General features: G+C 33.2%; 1 protein-coding gene across 2 annotated transcripts; it reads right to left on the reverse strand.

Annotated features, from left to right (window-relative positions):
• Nucleotides 1–3,754: 3,754 nt before the first annotated feature.
• Nucleotides 3,755–16,210, reverse strand: LOC149421575 (LYR motif-containing protein 9-like). Of its 2 annotated transcripts, XR_016302535.1 has the most exons (6): nt 16,098–16,210; nt 15,154–15,285; nt 14,957–15,049; nt 13,592–13,660; nt 10,395–10,546; nt 3,755–3,803 (listed from the first exon to the last, which is right to left on the reverse strand). XR_016302535.1 is itself a non-coding variant. In XM_089634885.1 (4 exons), exons 2-4 carry the CDS (start codon nt 15,283–15,285, stop codon nt 13,646–13,648), a joined length of 240 nt encoding a protein of 79 aa, XP_089491011.1. In that variant the 5' UTR covers nt 16,098–16,210; the 3' UTR covers nt 13,534–13,645. The 2 variants fall into 2 exon arrangements, 1 of the variants encoding a protein (XP_089491011.1); XM_089634885.1 differs by lacking the exons at nt 3,755–3,803; nt 10,395–10,546 and having other exon boundaries at nt 13,534–13,660.
• Nucleotides 16,211–17,146: the final 936 nt, after the last annotated feature.

The raw sequence follows: 17,146 nt of genomic DNA on the forward strand, positions 1-17,146 counted from the left end.
TTTCGTTGAGGGGGTTGACTGTTGATTGGTTGGTTTCTGTTGATTTTTTAATTTCATGTTACGCAAACTAGTTCTTCAAATTTGGTCCATTTAGGACAAGGCTGCCCAACCCCAGGCCCGCGGGCCACATTGTGGCCCGCGAACAAATTATAAGTGGCCCGCGTGAACCATTTTCAAAAAACCCGCCAATTTGAAAAAGTGTCGCGGGCCCGCGGTAAAACCAACAATGCAGCTTGCGCGCGGTCACCAGTGTTGCCAATGAAGGCGATTTATCGCTATTTAGGCTACTGTAAATAAATAAATAAATGGAATCTTTAGCCACCCCCCCCCCATGGAATTCGAAAAATTGTTGTGGGGAATCACATACGATGTTTTTGGGTGTGCGGAATTTTTCTCAGCGAAGTTCCGTAACAACCCCCCCCCCATGGATTTCAAATATTTTGTGGGGACCACTCATTTTGAATTTTTTTTTTGGGGAATTATGTTTTATAGAAATTCTCTAACAACCCCCCCCCCCATGGAAATAGGAACCGTCAGTATTCAGTGGCCCGCCAGTGATTTTTAAATCGTCAATTTCGCCCAACTGTTAAAAAGGTTGGGCAGCCTTGATTTAGGACATGCATCGTAAATTAACCAAAACTCTACAAAAAAATGTTCTCAGCCAGGGTTTTCAAGAATTACTCTGATTATTTTGATTTTTCTCTAAATCCAAGTGGGCTGTATGAAATTGACATGCGGGCTGCAAGAATTGTGCATCACTGGTTTGTGACAAGTAAAATTTTACAGTCGAAAGGTATACCAATCCCACAAGTTAGTCATTTATTACAAGTGAGATTTTACAAGCGATACAATAAGATAGACATTATATATGATATAATAAGATAGACAATATACACTGTGTCCGGAAACTCGTAGTACAAGCGGGAAACTGGAGAATCTACACCACATGGGGAACCCAAATAAACATAAAGTTTTTTGATTTGAGCATTTTCACAAAAAACAAAAAAAAATATTTTTCGGCTATTTTAGGGTTAAAGTTTTTTCTGGTGTTTAGGGTTGAACAACAGATGTTTTAACCCTGCAGAGCAGAAATATTTTATGATTACACCGGATTAAATGAAGGGTGATTTCAAAATAATGCTTCAAATCCGAGTTTCTTCATTTGTTTTACTTTTAAATAGTTTTAATTAGTTGGGTACTTTGATCTTCAGTAATAATTTATAAGAATTTGATTAAAAAAAAAAAAAAAAAAAAAATCAACTTCTAACTCGATTTACTCGATAACGAAAGCACAAATCAAAAAAAAATATACTACAAAATCGACTCCAAGTGTGATGTAGATTCACCAGCTTCCCGCTTGTACTATGAGTTTCCGGACACCCTGTATATGCACAAGCTAGTGATAATAAGATAGACTATTTAGTTATATTATTTTGGAAGCCTCGAACCAAGCGACGATAGTTATAATGCATTGATTGTTTTGAGGAGGAAATTGAGAATCATGAAAGCGAAATCTTTAAAACAATCATTGATAATAAATTTGAGTAAAAAGTGTATTTTTTTAATAAATAATACCTACTTGTATTTTGAAAATAGTAGATGAAGATAGATAGGTACATATGACTTTTAATATACCTACTTTGAATGTAACGAGTACATAATGGTTATAAGGAGCAAATTTAGTCAGTCCCCTTGTGCTCATTATAACAAAGTTTGAATGTGTGTTAAATGTAAACCCTTCCTTGTCTTCTATGTGCCCTAGGCTGCTAATTGCGCTCCATTGCTGGTCAGGTATAAATAAATAGGTAACAATTGAATAATTGCGGTAGGTTCAAATCAAATTTTATTTCATGTTTGTAAAAAGCATTAACTTTGTGGCTCGCCATATTGCAAAATTTTATTTGATTGATTTGTATGATTTCATAATTTAATATAATGCAAGGTATATTTGCAGCACATTCCAGAGTGGAAGATTCTCTCAGTATCGCCCTGGTGTAAAACACCATTTAAAATTGAAACGTTGTTAAAAATGGCTTTAGCCGTTTTTGGTGACCAGATCTGAATAGCCAGGTACTTCCCACTTGGGGATGCTGTAGTCTCACTGGCTCGAGACGGTTGGGAGCAGCTGGGACTCTTGTGCAGTATTACATTAATTTGTACCTCATGATTTGGCAAAAGAGTTATCATTATAAATAACATGAAAGAACACTATTGCATAACTGAGCATGAGTTTTACGTAAAATACATACTTTGTTTTTTGAAATTTAGGGTTAATCCTTGACCGGACTCAATTAAGCTTGTAACAGTTGTGCTGGTCTCACACATATGCCATACTCTATGCCTAGTTCACCATACCGTTCTACCACGTTCGCAATGGAAATGTATGTGAGTGGTATTCTGAAATAGGTAAAGCCATGATAGCGCTTGTGTGAGACCAGCATTACTGTAGTAAATCTAATGACCTATTCGATACCTCGGTTCAGGGAAATATCTCAAAATACTTCCTTTTGAGAAAACTGGATTTGAAAATATATCACAAATACATCGCTCCCTTGTAAACTTATTTTGAAAATATATTATGTAATAGTAGACCCAAAAAGCAAGTAATTTATCAACGTAACACTGAGAACGTGTTGTTTCACAGAATTTGAACAATTCATCAAATTTTAAGTTCTGTGAAGGTTCTATCCAATTTCTGTTATTATTGCAGCTTTGTGAAGCAACTGGCCAGTGATAGAACGTGAAAATCAACTTTGAAATTTGATGAATTGTTCAAATTCTGTGAAACAACCCGTCCTTAGTAATTAAAAAGTTATCACACTCCCACTTATTTCCACCCAAACTTGTACGATCCATTGAGAATTTTAATTCTATAGAGAAATAACTCATTGTTTCTCTAGAGCTTCGTATTTTGGTGAGTGAGGAGGCATAGAACTGGCAGAGGAAGGATGAAAATATATAGAAAAACCGTGGTGTAGATCAGGCTCCGCAACCGGTGTGCCGTAAGCTGGTTACAGGTGTGCCGTGGTCAAATTCAATGTATTTGACATTTTACAATATTTCATTATGTATTTAATACACAATGACAAATTATTTTTCATAATATTGTCTGTTTTTCAAAATGTAGTATAGAATCTTTGGAATATTCTGTGCTGAAATGGGAGCCGAATATGAATCCCTATTGTTTTATACTGAAATTCGTTGGCTATCCCGAGGCAAAGTTTTGGCTAGATTGTTTGAGCTTCGTCATGAGGTGCGTGAGTTTATTTTAAATCAAAATATGCACGAACTGTATCAGCGCCTCAATGATGATTACTGATTGATTAAAATTGCATACATGGCTGATATATTTGAGCATTTGAATAAACCAAAGGACCAACCTTAGTACAATTGAAAACAAGCAATTTTTTTTTTTTTTTTTTTGTTTATTTAGGAAAATCAACAGATTTTTACATTATTAAATAATCAACTTATAAAAAATACATATAATATCTAATGATAGGTTTTCACTTAAAAATTTAATTATAATAACAAACTAAGGGTCCAGTACCCGTGGGCAAAAAATATTTACAGAAAATACTAAATAAAGTAAAAATAACATCGGATATAAGAACACAAGTAAATTACAATATATCAATTTTATCCTCACACAACACCAATAATCACCAATATATGTATATACCTACAACCAAACTGAACAGATGTTTATAAAATGAATCACTTGTAACTGGACAGTAGTGTGGGCCGATTTTTTTTTCTTCAGAATTCCATTTGACGCTACTTATAAAAAGTTGTCTTTGTATCTAAAACATCAAAATAATATACTTTAAAAAAAATCAAAAAATATCTTAAGGCTCCACTTTGCCTTTAAAGTTGGAGAAAATATGCTAAAAATTAGTTTTTTTCAGTCTCATTATAAAGTATTCTGGATCAGTTTAATCATGTGCATTTATGAAATCTTCTTTAATAAAGTATGTAGCTTTACTGTATATAACTAGAATCTATTATTTTTGTAGTTATACGACACAAAAAAGTTCCCGCCCGCAGTTCCTGTTTCAAAAAAAAAGTATCTCAATTTAAGGAAATAAGCTCCCGACTGTTCGATATTTGTTCTTGTAAATGTAAAGACAATTATTGTACTTGTTCAAAAGCAAGGAAAGTTTCCCTTAAAGAAAAACAGTTTTTGGAAGACCAAAGAGGTGAGAGAAAGATGTTCATCGGCAGTGTTGATACACCGACTACGAAACAAATGGAAAAATCTATGAAGAGAAAGAGAAAAGATCTCATTAAAATAAAAGACCAGGTGTGTGAAGAAAAAGAATTTGTAGACAGTGTATCATTATCTTCCACTTCAACATCAAAATCATCTTCTCCGATCGCTAAATCAAGTAGGCTACATAAGACTAATGCCGACGACCAGCAACTCTCCATCTTTTACAGTTCTCTCCAAGATCTGCGACAGGTTCAGGATATCGGATCGAGCTGGTGCAGCAATCGCTTCTGCCGTCTTAAATGATTGCAACATAATAACGCGGAATAATACTAATAAAGTAATAGATAAAAATAGACTGCGTCGCGCACGTCTGCGTACCAGATCTATACTCATGAAATCAAAGACTAGGATAAAGTAAGTGGATTATTTTTTGATGGTCGAAAGGACAAGACTTTGGTTAATATAAAAAAAGGACAGAAATACTATAAAAGCACGGTACTTGAAGAACACGTATCGTTAATCGTGGAACCAGGATCTCATTTCTTGACCCATATTACCCCTAGGTCAGGCACTGCCGTTAATATAACCAAAGCAATTATAGAATACTTTGCTTGTCAAAACATTTCACTTGACCATTTAAAAGCAATTGGTTGTGATGGTACAAATGTTAACACGGGAACAACTGGTGGTGTGATTCGAACGATGGAGAGACACTTAAATCGTCCAGTACAGTGGCTGGATCTGTCTTTTTCATTGCAACGAGCTGCTTCTACGTCATTTGATTATTAAGTTGGATGGCACAACTACTGGACCTCGTGCTTTTTCCGGCCCCGTAGGTTCGGCTCTTCATAATTGTCATAATTTACGGTTTAATCTTTTTAAAATATTGATGTGGAGTACTCAACCGATGTCCTGCATGCTGATTTAAGCAGAAGAAGAAACCCAGGAGTGATGTCACATGCACGATGGCTTACTACAGCGAGTCGTATCCTACGACTTTATATTGGATGCGCAATGCCATCAGAAAATCTGGTCATATTAACCACATTTATCATGAGGGTATATGTTCCCATATGGTTTGATATAAAACTACATGGGTCGAGCTAAGATGGTGCGAGGCATATTTATAATATGATAAACTATTCGGGCTATCTTCCGGACGAATTAAAAGCCATCATTTATCCCGTAATACAGCGAAATGCTTACTACGCTCATCCGGAAAATTTAGCCTAATCAATGATAACCGATGAATCGCCTATCATCAAAGAACTTGGGATAAGACGTTTGTTGAAAGCCAGAGAGTTTTCCCGGACAGAGCTCCAAACATTTAAAGTACCAACATTGAATTTTAATACATAATGCTATATTGATATGATATCTTGGCAAGATACGCCAATCACATATCCTCCCATTTTAGAAGGTGTAACAAAACAAGACCTGGAGGATCTTAACCTAACTTCAGAAATCAGTTTCATTTTCATCAAATTTGAGAGATTCCCCTGTCACACACAATCGGTAGAACGCTGTGTGAAGGTTGTAACTGAAGCATCTTCGAAAGTGTGTGGCAAGAAGAACAGTGAAGGCCTTATTACTACCACCATAATCTCAAGAAAAAATATGCCAAAAATTGAAACTAAGCGTGATTTCATACCGGAATAATTGATTACGTTTATTTTTATACGATATCTATAATATTTATGAGTTAAATTCTTAATGTTGAAATAGCATTCAATACTAAATAAATTATGTATTGTGAAAATTGTAATTATAACTCTTTCATTACCTTATCACTTGGGAAAAATTCACAAAAAATGTATTTTAATCAATTTTCGATCGCAAAATGGAACCTAAAAACGATAACATTCAATGACTTTTTTAATTTTTTATTAACAATAAAGACCTAAGACAACTTTTTATCGGTAGCGCTTATTGAAATAAGTCATTTTTTTTTTCGCCATACAGTGGCGGCCCAGGCTACTGGACAGGGTTCATATCAATAACATGATAACTTGCAGTATCAATTAATTAATTGTGTATCTGGCCCAACAACATTTAAGTATGCTTCAGCACAAATTTGATCTGTATTTTTGTTCCATTATTACGGAACAATAAGATTGGATTCGAAATCCATTTGCAACCAATGTAATAAATTTTACGGAAGCACTGCCTCTATATAATTCGAGAGGAATTTACAGATTTATATAATGACATAACTTTAAAACTTCACTTCTCCGAAGTTCCATTAGATGTTTTCTGGATTTACATAATCCTATACAAATATCCTCGCATTTTCGACACAGCAATCTTAGCACGACTTCCATTTTCAACGACATTGACATGCGGGCTGCAAGAAAAACTTCCATTTTCAACAAACATTTTGTATTAGTTAAAAATGATAAGAGGTCATGCTTAAAAGTCGTGTTGTCAAAAATCGAGCCGAATATAAAACTTTTGTGTTCATTGAAATGCGCAGGTATCACATTAATTGATTATTATTTTACAATTATTAATAAATGTCTTATAGTTATATGTATGTATACTTTTCAAATATATAAATTAATACCTATATATTTTAGCTTTTGGTGTGCCGCGGAATTCCAGGAAGAATTTTAGTGTGTCTTAGGTGAGAAAAGGTCGCGGAGCACTGATGTAGATGACCGTGTAAAAAAGGTGGAGATTAGGTAAATTCTTGTAAAGCTGATGTAAGCTTAATGGATAAGATTAAGAAAGGGTAGCATAGATGGTTTTCGGATGAACGAAGAAAGGAGTTTATATGATGTGGAAATGAATAATAGAAGAAGTCAGGGACGTCTGATGACATGGCACGAAGTATGTTATGGCTTACTGTATCCAAGGCTTTTTGAAGGTCAATTTGTTTAGATAAAATATAATTTCCACCATCAATGCTGCTTCTGAGTTTACTGATTTATTGCCGCAAGTGTGTTCGATTTTTCCTAAAGCCATATTGTTTTTTTATATAAGAACGATTTTTTGAGAAAGTTGTTAAATCTTTCGTAAATTACACATTCAAAGATTTTAGATAAGATTGGTAAGATAGAAATGGCTCTGTAGTTTTGGACCTACCTTTGTGAATTGCTATTACCTTAGCAATTTTTTAACTATCTGGAAAAGTTCCCTCTAAGACACCGATTAAATAACTTTGATAAAATAGGAACCAATTCTGTGGAGAGACTTAGAACTGTATTACATTTGAGTGCATAACCAGCACTAGCATCTAGTTTTAAGGATTTTATCATTTTACTTATTTCTAATTCCGCAGTACGTTGAAGATATAACGATTCAATACTATTGTTATTTCATTGGCTAGATTGTGTGTGATTTTGTTATGTATATTATCAGCTAAGGAGGAGCAAATGTTACAAAAGAAATTGTTAAAGTGATTGCATATCTCTACGTTGTTTGTGATTATTTGGTAATTAATGATTAATTTATTACAAAAAGTATTCATTTGGTTCTGTATGATGTTGTTAATTAACTTCCAAGTTTTTTTACTGTTTTTTTCGCATTTTTTAAAAAGATCACTGAAGTTTGTTTGTTTTAAGTTTCGTTTTTTTGTAGGAATATTATTTCTTACTTCTAGGAATTCTGTTTTCAATAATGTGTTATTTGGTGGTTTTTTTAGTTTCAGGTGTAATTTGTTTCTTTTGTTGGTTAAGGTCTTTGGTTATCCAATCTGGGTTATTTATGTTTTTGAGTTAATTTTAGTGGTGCTATTATAATTAATTTTATTTGTGAGGTAGTTTACAAGATTGTCATAGTTTAATACCGAGTCGTCATTCATATTAAGATGAAAGGGATTTTGGATGATTTCATTCTTTAGATTATCAAGCTTAATATGTGTATATTTTTTTGAAACAGAAGTGACAATATTATGTATAGGTGTGAATGAGGCAAGAAGTGTGTGCCAAACAGAGTTGTGTTTTGTCTATCCTCTCTGCTTACCCCTGCGAAAAACGACGTGAAGGTTAATTAGTTTCTTTTTTAGTAAGTAAGTGTATGTATGTGTTAAACCGTTAGAGCGTACTTTCTAAATTTTCCACGAGCGCGATAGCACTAGCGAAATCAGTTGCTGTTTAGCGCGCGGTAGGGAAGGTAGCTTGCACGCATATCTAATTTGTTATCTTTCTACGTGTTACATAAAGTTCAAATTATAATATAAAAATTAAAATATAAAAAGAATTTAGAAAAAGAAAATTTTTAACCCAAAATTTATTTATTTATTTTTTCATGTTCTCCATAAAACGGTTATACACCGATAGAAGATTACAAATTAAAAAGTTTACAGAGGCAGTTTTACTATTTTGTGACATGTGTTAAAAGATAGTTACTGAATTTTCTGTAGGTGACATTGAAAATGTCGATGGCTAATGCAGAATCGTTAAGCAGTTGAGTCGCTCTGTTTATTGGCGCGTTCTGATAGGTAGAAGTCCTCGCTTTCGGAGCATATAAAAGTGCATGGGATCTCCCTCGAGTATAATTGTTAGGGACATAAAAGTTAACCTCTTTCAACATAGGCGGATTGTGTATTGTACCAGAGATTAACTTAAAAAAGTGTTTGCCTAAAAATATTTTTCTACGGGCTTCTAATGTATTGAAATCGAGCATTCCTGTTAAGAACAAGGGTGGATACAGGAATGGATAGTATGTATATTCCCTCATATACAGGTAACGCATAAACCTTTTTTGTACTTTTTCTATTTCTAAGATATGGTTTTGTTCAGAAGGGGTCCAAATAATGGAGCTGTATTCCAGGATGTCCAGAATTTCGGAATACGAAAATAGTTCAAGTGAAAATGAACGTTCTTAAAGTTGTGAAGAAAGTGATAGTGGGAGTGACATTGTGGTGCGCTCACACCGGTGTAGCAGCAAGGAATACAGCGCTGTGAAGAGGAGCAATTTGATTTGTGCCTGCTGTAGGAAGGGGCTCCATGGAGTCTGTGCGGGAAAGCACACATGTTAACTTTTTTACTTTTATATTCCAGTTTTTGTTATAATTTTTGTTTGCAATATATATTTACATAATTTTATTTGTATTTTATTATCCTTGTACAAGTTTTTATTAAGAAAACACGGAAAAAATTACTAAAATTGGATAATTTTTGGAAGAGATAGTTTTTTTTTCAAGACAAGGGTAAACGACATCAAAAACAAAAGATTTCTTTGGCATTTCTAAGTATATGTGAGTAAAAAACAATGGCACTAAAAGGGTTAAGTAAGTATGTGTTTTCCTCTGAATTAAAAAAAAAAAAATTCTTAAGACTCATCTGTGTAAGACAAATTGTACCATCTTACTAGATAATGTGTTTGTATATTTTTAACAATAGTATATAATCTACCATATTATTTAGTTACCCCAGAATAGGTAGTAGTACTCAGAAAAATGTTTTTTTTAAACTATTTAATATTATTATTTTTTTATGGATATGCTGGTATTTAAGTAAAAAAATTTAAATAAAAAAATTGAATTATTTTAGATAACGCTTGATAAAAGAGAGGATATTTGTTTAGAGAGGGACAAAATATGTCATTTGAGGGTGCGTATAAACAGTAAAAAATTTCCGCGAGCCGAGCCACGAATTATGTGAATGGAACAAACCAACCGCAAGCGGTGTTTCGCGCCGTTTGCGGTTGCTTCTTTCCTTTCACATAATTCGTGGCTCGGCTTGTGGAAATTTTGTCCTTTTTATATGTAGCATCCCACTTCTAGACTACAGAATTAACAATCTAGAATACCTAGCTTACCTTCTAATCCAATCAATCCTGAAGTTTGATTTGTTTTCATAGAATTTGTAAAGGTTTTAGTGTAGAGTAAGATAAATTGTTCAGTAGAGAAACAAGTCAAATGTTTCTTTATTGAACTGTAAATGTCTCTATCTAACTTAGTTCAATAAGGAAACATCTGCCATGATTCTCTAGTGAACTAAGAATGTGCCGATTCATTATAATTCCAATGAAATATCTGATTTTACCACATAATTAAGAGAAATTATGACTTATTTTTTAAAAATAAAATACGAAGAGTGAGAGTTTCTTTACCATTTGGCATCATTAACTTAAAACCCAGAAATTTTTTGTAACTAGGGTATCGTATTAGAAATTAACTTGAGAGAATAAATTGCGCCAATAATTTTCTTTAATAATAACAACTTTGCCATAGCACCTTCAGGCATTTCAATCTAGCTGTACTTATGTGGCCTCGGTCCATTGCAGCCCCAATCTCCTTCAATAGTTTCAGCATTTGTTCCAGCTTTGTTCGGGGCAACCTACTGGACGTTTTCCCTCTGAAAATGCTGATATCACCAAATGGTGGTCCTGGAATAATGAGCATTTGTACAAGCCACCTACCCTTATCAGGGATTTTTCTGTGAAGAGATTCTGAACAAAGAATGTAATACTTCACTTAGGGGGTATTTCACTATGTCGGGCTAAATATCTGACTAGCTATCCGTTGGCTGGATTTAAAGATCAGAATAACTTCGTTATTCAACGGCGACCGTTTCACCATTGTTTCTAGCTTCCGGATAGATAACACTCGAAATAGTCTGGCAACATCGCAAAATGTTTGCAGTTATTCCATCTACTGCCACGGCTGTCATGCGTCACAGTCCGTACACCGCGAAGTGTGCATTTGTTTGGTTATGTTATGTTGATTATCAGGTCATTTTAGATAGATTCGTGTCGAATTAATACATTGTTTCTTATTTTGAACACAATCAAATAATTCAGGATGGATCATACAAGCATTCAAATTCATTCTACAAAATTCGACTCACTTCTCAGCTGTTAAACTCGGAATGTTTTGACGCCATCTTTGATTCGAGGAATAGCGCCTAACGTGAAGTTCGAGCACTGATTAGTCAAATCTAACTTTAACCCGAGCGTTAGCGTTATTCAGATATAGTGAAAATGAAAAAATGACTATTCCGCGGATTAGTGCTTGGTCAGAACATAATCAGAGATAGTGAAATACCCCCTTACTGTACCTATTCTACGATCAATCTCCCTATTTTGACAGATATTATTTGAGAATTAAACTGGACAAATCGTGTTTTAGATGTGTTCCATTGCCACAGCTGTTGAATCTGTTTGGCCTCTTTCTACAACACTGACTTCTATTTTAGAATGCCATAGTCTTGGTCCTCTTTTCTTACCACTCAGTTTAAAAAGTTTTATCCACTCTTGGAGGCTCTCCTGGTCCTCGGTATAAGTTCTGCAATGTCGTCGGCATAAAATAGTGCAATAAATATTTTTTTATCAACAATTCTAAAGAATTATCAAATAAATAAAAAATGTTTGTGATATTCATCCATTTTCCATGAAAAGGAAATATTAAATTTATGCACGTAGAGCTGGGGACACTGTTTATTCGCGCATACATGTATGTGCTTACCCAGGCGAGTGCATTCCATTCAGGCAGTAAGGTGGTAAACAAATTTTAGAAATTATTGCTAGGAATAATTTGTACAATTAATTGGATATTATAAAGTTAATATTAAAATGAGCAAGGCTTATAGCCTATATGGAATGCATGCGCCTGCTCGTAGCAATGTATAGGTTAATATCATGCTAAATGGAATTTGCATATAATTATGTCGTTAAAAGGACATACATAGACTTTTCAGCAAAATTTGCAGCATCCGGTTAGGTTAGGTTATAGCACCTGAGTTGGTTCATAAAAACAGTGAACAGGTTTGATGAGGTACATCCCTAACAGACCATAAATTCTTCATGTTAAATTATTGAAATGTTTAAAACGGACATTATAATATTATCATTTTTATTTGAGATGCTGTCTCTTACCAAATGCATTCAACTCCAAATTTTGAAATGTAATGTAATGTGTAGCTGTCAAGGTACCAAGACATTTGCCTCCTCTAGGTTAATAAAAAACAGAAAATATCAACCTTAGGTATTCTCAATTTTTATGATGTATGATCGGTTGTAAGACAGAGCATGTCAGTGATTGCTTCTTCCACCTTTGGCAAAAAATAACTAACCATGTTTTATGCAGTTATTTCAAGGCAAATTTCTATTGATTTTCACAAAACTATAATGCACAATTACAATCTAAAAAAGTAAATCAATATTTCTAATACCAGAGGAAAGGAAATTTCCTGTGTTATGAGAAACAAGACCAACGACTAAACAAAATACACTAAATCTATATAAAAACATATGTGTATTCGAATGCAACGTTTTGTCAAAATTTCAAAGAAATGGGTGAAGAACTTTCGTAAATTTAAGATTTTAAACAAACCTACTTTTACATTTTTATTTATATAGATTAATTAATTAATAACTATTTAAAAATTATCAAACAGACATTCATAAAAGTGCCCCTAAATTTTAATTGTCTTTAATACATGATATTTTGACAACAAAAAAACTAATAACATTTTAATAAAAGTGGATATTATGGTAGCACAGCTACATTTAAGATTGTTTTGCAATGTTATAGGTCTACGATTAAATCTTAAATTAAAGAGTTATTTGTTTCACGCGTAAAACTTATTTTTAAACTTAAAGTTTAAAGTTGGAATTATTCAGGCGACTATGTAATGAAATTGACGGCACGGCGCACATGGGAACGAAGGGTCTACCCAACGGATTCACGGCCGGCATCGAGGAATGAATAAGTAACTTTTGACTAGTGTTTTGAGTATGGCTTTGCGGTGACTGGACTAACTCGCGAGCTGCAGACCTAGTAAGGAGTAAAGACTACTGTTTTCATTGAAACATACTGGAAAAATGCGTTGAGGACAAACTGGGTTCTCAGACCTGTGACATCACAACTGAAAAAGACATAAATGGTTTAATTCCTTGAATAAGTGAAATTAAGATTTGGGTATGGTTTTAAGCGCTCGGGACAAACTCAATAGTGACAGACCAGTGATATGAGACGTGTGACCGGGACCTGTTGGGACTACGACGTCACGGCTGAATACGGAATAAATGTATTAATTCCTTGATGAGTGAAAGAGTTGGATTACTCGGAACTATTTGTCGCTTGGACTGGGGACTTATGATGATCTCACCTATGTATTGCAGTGCGGTATACTTTTGATACGAATGCACCATACCTTTGGCGAGTACGCGCCGCCCTTAGAATTATACTTAAATACCTACGAAACATTATAATATTTAAATCGTTTATAGTCCAAATAATTCTTACCTTACTAAAGAGTTGTTAGGGGTAAAGGGCACTAACTTAGGGAGGTAACTTTTTTAGAAATTCCAATGTTTATTTTCCCATACAAACATATTTTTCCTCATACGAATATTTATTTTTTAGTACAAACAATTGAACTTTGTAACCTAAAAACTACCTTAAAACGTTTGAATTTCAAAAAAACTTACTATAAATTTTTCACTTGTACTATCACGTAGAATCACCCTCAAAGTCAGCGCACTTTACTCCCGGACAACCTGTATAACATTATTCATTTAATTAATTTTACTGAAAAATAGAAATTAAAAATTTATGGTGCTGTTTAAAATCGTAGGATGCAAGGCGAAAGGTATATAATGAAAAATCAATTCCTTTTGAAATAAAGAATTAGATCTGGTGTGGTCACAAGATTGAATTTATTCATTCAATTTTGCCAACGTCTAATATGTTGTAGTCGACATTCACATAAAGAAGAGCTCCAAACCCAATAATCAAATAAAAAAACAAAGAATTTCAACACCTTTACTTAAATAACTACATTATGCAGTTTTAATTTATTAGAGAACAGTCCATAGAAGTAATAAATATTTAACTACTAAATAACAAAAAAATTAAAAATATAGTAAAAAACATAATTTTTAACTAACTAAAACTATTATTTTTTCTATTGAGGAGCTCATTATGATCAGATTTTTTAATCCAGTTTATTATGGCCACCTTCCTGTTTTTTAGAATACTGAAACAATTTTAAACATAACATGAAGGGACATTACAAAAATATAACTGGAAAATGTTTACACTTTACTTCCATCATGATAAGTTATAATAAATTAAGCGTTAAGCTAATCACAACATACCTACACATGTGTGACAGGGATGTGCCTTAAAATTTTTGCTGGTGATCTCCAAATTTAACAAACATTGCAAATATTGAAAGTTTTTATGATAGCCTATTCCTCTTGGAATGCTGTGTGTGCCTGAAAACTTTATCCGTAAACATCACAACAACTTATTCAAAATACCACACGGCAGAACAGATGTTCTAACACAGCATAGCATGACAAGAGGAATGGTGCTACTGAATGAATCTAAAACAGCAGATATTTTTAATTGCTCTTTAAATAACCTTAAAACCTATCTTCCCAAATGTTAAAATAAGAAATCGTGTACTGTAAATGGATGATTGATCTGTTGTATAAGTAATTTAAAAAAATTCGAGGCAAATTAAATTTCTACAATTTGGAATATTATTCAGGGACATTTCCTCGTTGTGATAAAAAAAAAATGTCACTGTGCTTTTTAAAATATGAAGTTGATTTCTTCCATTTCTTTTTTTTTACCGTTTATTCATTTATTTGTGTACATTTTGTAATAAAAAATATTAATGGCACGCTCAAAATACATTACTGTGTGCTAGCTTTTATGCTCTATACTTGTATGATTTTTATTGTAAGGGAAGAATTTGACATAATTCTAGAGATCTTAATGTTGCAGCACGAGATCCGTTTTCGTAAAGTTAATTATATTTAGCTGAATAACATTACAATTATTACCTTTTGTGCTATCCACTTGGAGTCTTCTAAAGCTCTGGAGATAATCTGTTGGATTCTCTCTGGGTCAGTCTCTGCAACATGTTGCTTATAACTCTAAAATAATAATAAATGCATTCACAGATTATGAACCATTGATAACATCTCCAATGTCACATAATATTTTGTTCCATTTGAAAAATCGTATTATCAGTCCATACCTGTCTCACTGTAAATTTATAAAAATGACGAGGTTCCTTTGGTAATTTATCGCATTCTCGAAATAATTGCTTGTACAACTGCTTCGCTGTTATTGTTGGGGCATTGGAGGTGAAATATCTTGCGGACAACATCTAAAATGTGAATTCCCAAAATCAAATCACTGTTTTGTATTTTAATAAATAAATTTGATGATATTTGAAGACTTTTTGGTATTAGACTGATTTTAAGACAGACCACAAAGTTACAGGATAGTCTACAAAATTTATTTAAATTTGATTCATGGTAAATATTTATCTAATTTATGATTTTTATTGTAATTAAAAAAAAATTATGGTTCATTTTTCATGCCCGACCCACTGGGAAATTCCTGCGTCGAGACTGAATAAATCAAAATCAGATTGTGCTTTTATATAAAAGTTATAACTCATTAATTTTTTTCATAAGCACCATGTAAAGAAAATTAAAAAAATAACCAAAACAGTAAAGTTGTTGAAGCAAGTCTAAGGATGGGTTGTTTCATAGAATTTTAACAATTCATCAAATTACCCGTCCTTAGTCTCACAGCAAATACAAAAGAGTCTCTTTTTTAGTGTGGTACAGGTACACCCTATGAAACTTTGGTAATAATATATTCTATCTTGTTCTTCTTACAAAAATATGTAAGTCATATTTAGGTAAAGTTGTATTAAGCGTGACGCGGAATTCGACAAGTTTATCAAAATATCAATAGAATTACGTCGCTACAGTTAAAATATAAATAAATAACAAGTAAATCAATCTAGTTAAAGTGTAAGAAGACGTATTATACGATAATAAGTAGTCTTGTCGGATAGGTCACTCCATGGTAAAAAGTCACTCCATCACTAAAAAGGTTACTCCATGATGTAATTACACAATTTATAATAGCATTGATGGCGTAAGAGGATGTGTGGATTCTACTTACGATTATTACAGGTTATAGTTGAAAATTGTAATTAAAAAGTAAAAGAATAATAACAGAAAGAAAGCGTTATAAATATTATTATTATTGTGATAACTATGACAGAAGAAAAACAATGTTGCCAGTATGTAAGTCCATAAACAAACACAACAAACCACTGCTGCTAGCTGTTTTTTATCAAATGCGTAAGAACTGAAAATAAAACGGCTGCGTACAAGTACACAAAAATTATAAACCAAAACCTTTGGTGTACAACCGTTTTGAACGAGAGTGCCATCCATGTGCCATCTTGGGTGATTGTTCTTATGGGTCATTTTATTTTTTGAAGCTGGTATGCTCCGGAGGTAGACAATGTTTCGAATATTTCTCACTAGGGTGTGCTAATAGTCGTGTTTTAAATTCTAAGGTAAAATTGGTATGAAAATTGCCTGTAGTGTCAAATTGTTATGATTTTTGAATAAAACCTATATTTTAATTATATTCAACAAAGTTTCGTGCATTACAAAGATTTTAAAAACTCATATCAATTTAAGTTTTTAAAAAATCCCGCGGAATGTCAACCTTGGCTATCTTCTTGATTGTAAAGTGAATTGACTAAACATGGCTGACAGATGAATCCTTCTTTTGACGTTTCTGATGTCCAGAATTTATTTGTAGTGTTGTGCTGTCATATTTTAGACACAATAGTTTGTATTTTAATGTGTTTGTGCGAGTGTTATGGCTTTGGTGACTGTTCAGAGATCTCCAAGCGTGACAAATTCTCCACAGAGCTCGGTAAGTTCATGAATCACAAAATGTCTTTTTGTTTTTTTAGTACTTCTATTTACAGAAAATATTGTATTTTCCTGGTTTCAGGTGGGGTTAAATTACTTTCCAGCATTAGGCGCAACTGTGCATATTATTATGTTTCGCTGCTCCATAAGATTGCTATTCAATCAACCGCACTATTTGAAGATTGTCATGAATGAATAATTATTCATCTTTACTGATACGAAACACATAGCTGGATCCAATTCCATGAGATTTCGTATAATCGTAAACGTCATAATATG

The sequence above is a fragment of the Hesperophylax consimilis genome, chromosome 8, assembly GCF_061612785.1.
Source record: "Hesperophylax consimilis isolate HC1 chromosome 8, BYU_Hcon_1.0, whole genome shotgun sequence".
Lineage (NCBI taxonomy): Eukaryota > Metazoa > Arthropoda > Insecta > Trichoptera > Limnephilidae > Hesperophylax > Hesperophylax consimilis.

Coding starts and splice junctions, on each gene's coding strand:
- LOC149421575 (XM_089634885.1), bottom strand. CDS start 15,285: ATGTTGTCCGCAAGATATTTCACCTCCAATGCCCCAACAATAACAGCG. Junction 15,050..15,153: donor ATAAATTTACAGTGAGACAG/GTATGGACTGAT, acceptor TTATTATTTTAG/AGTTATAAGCAACATGTTGC.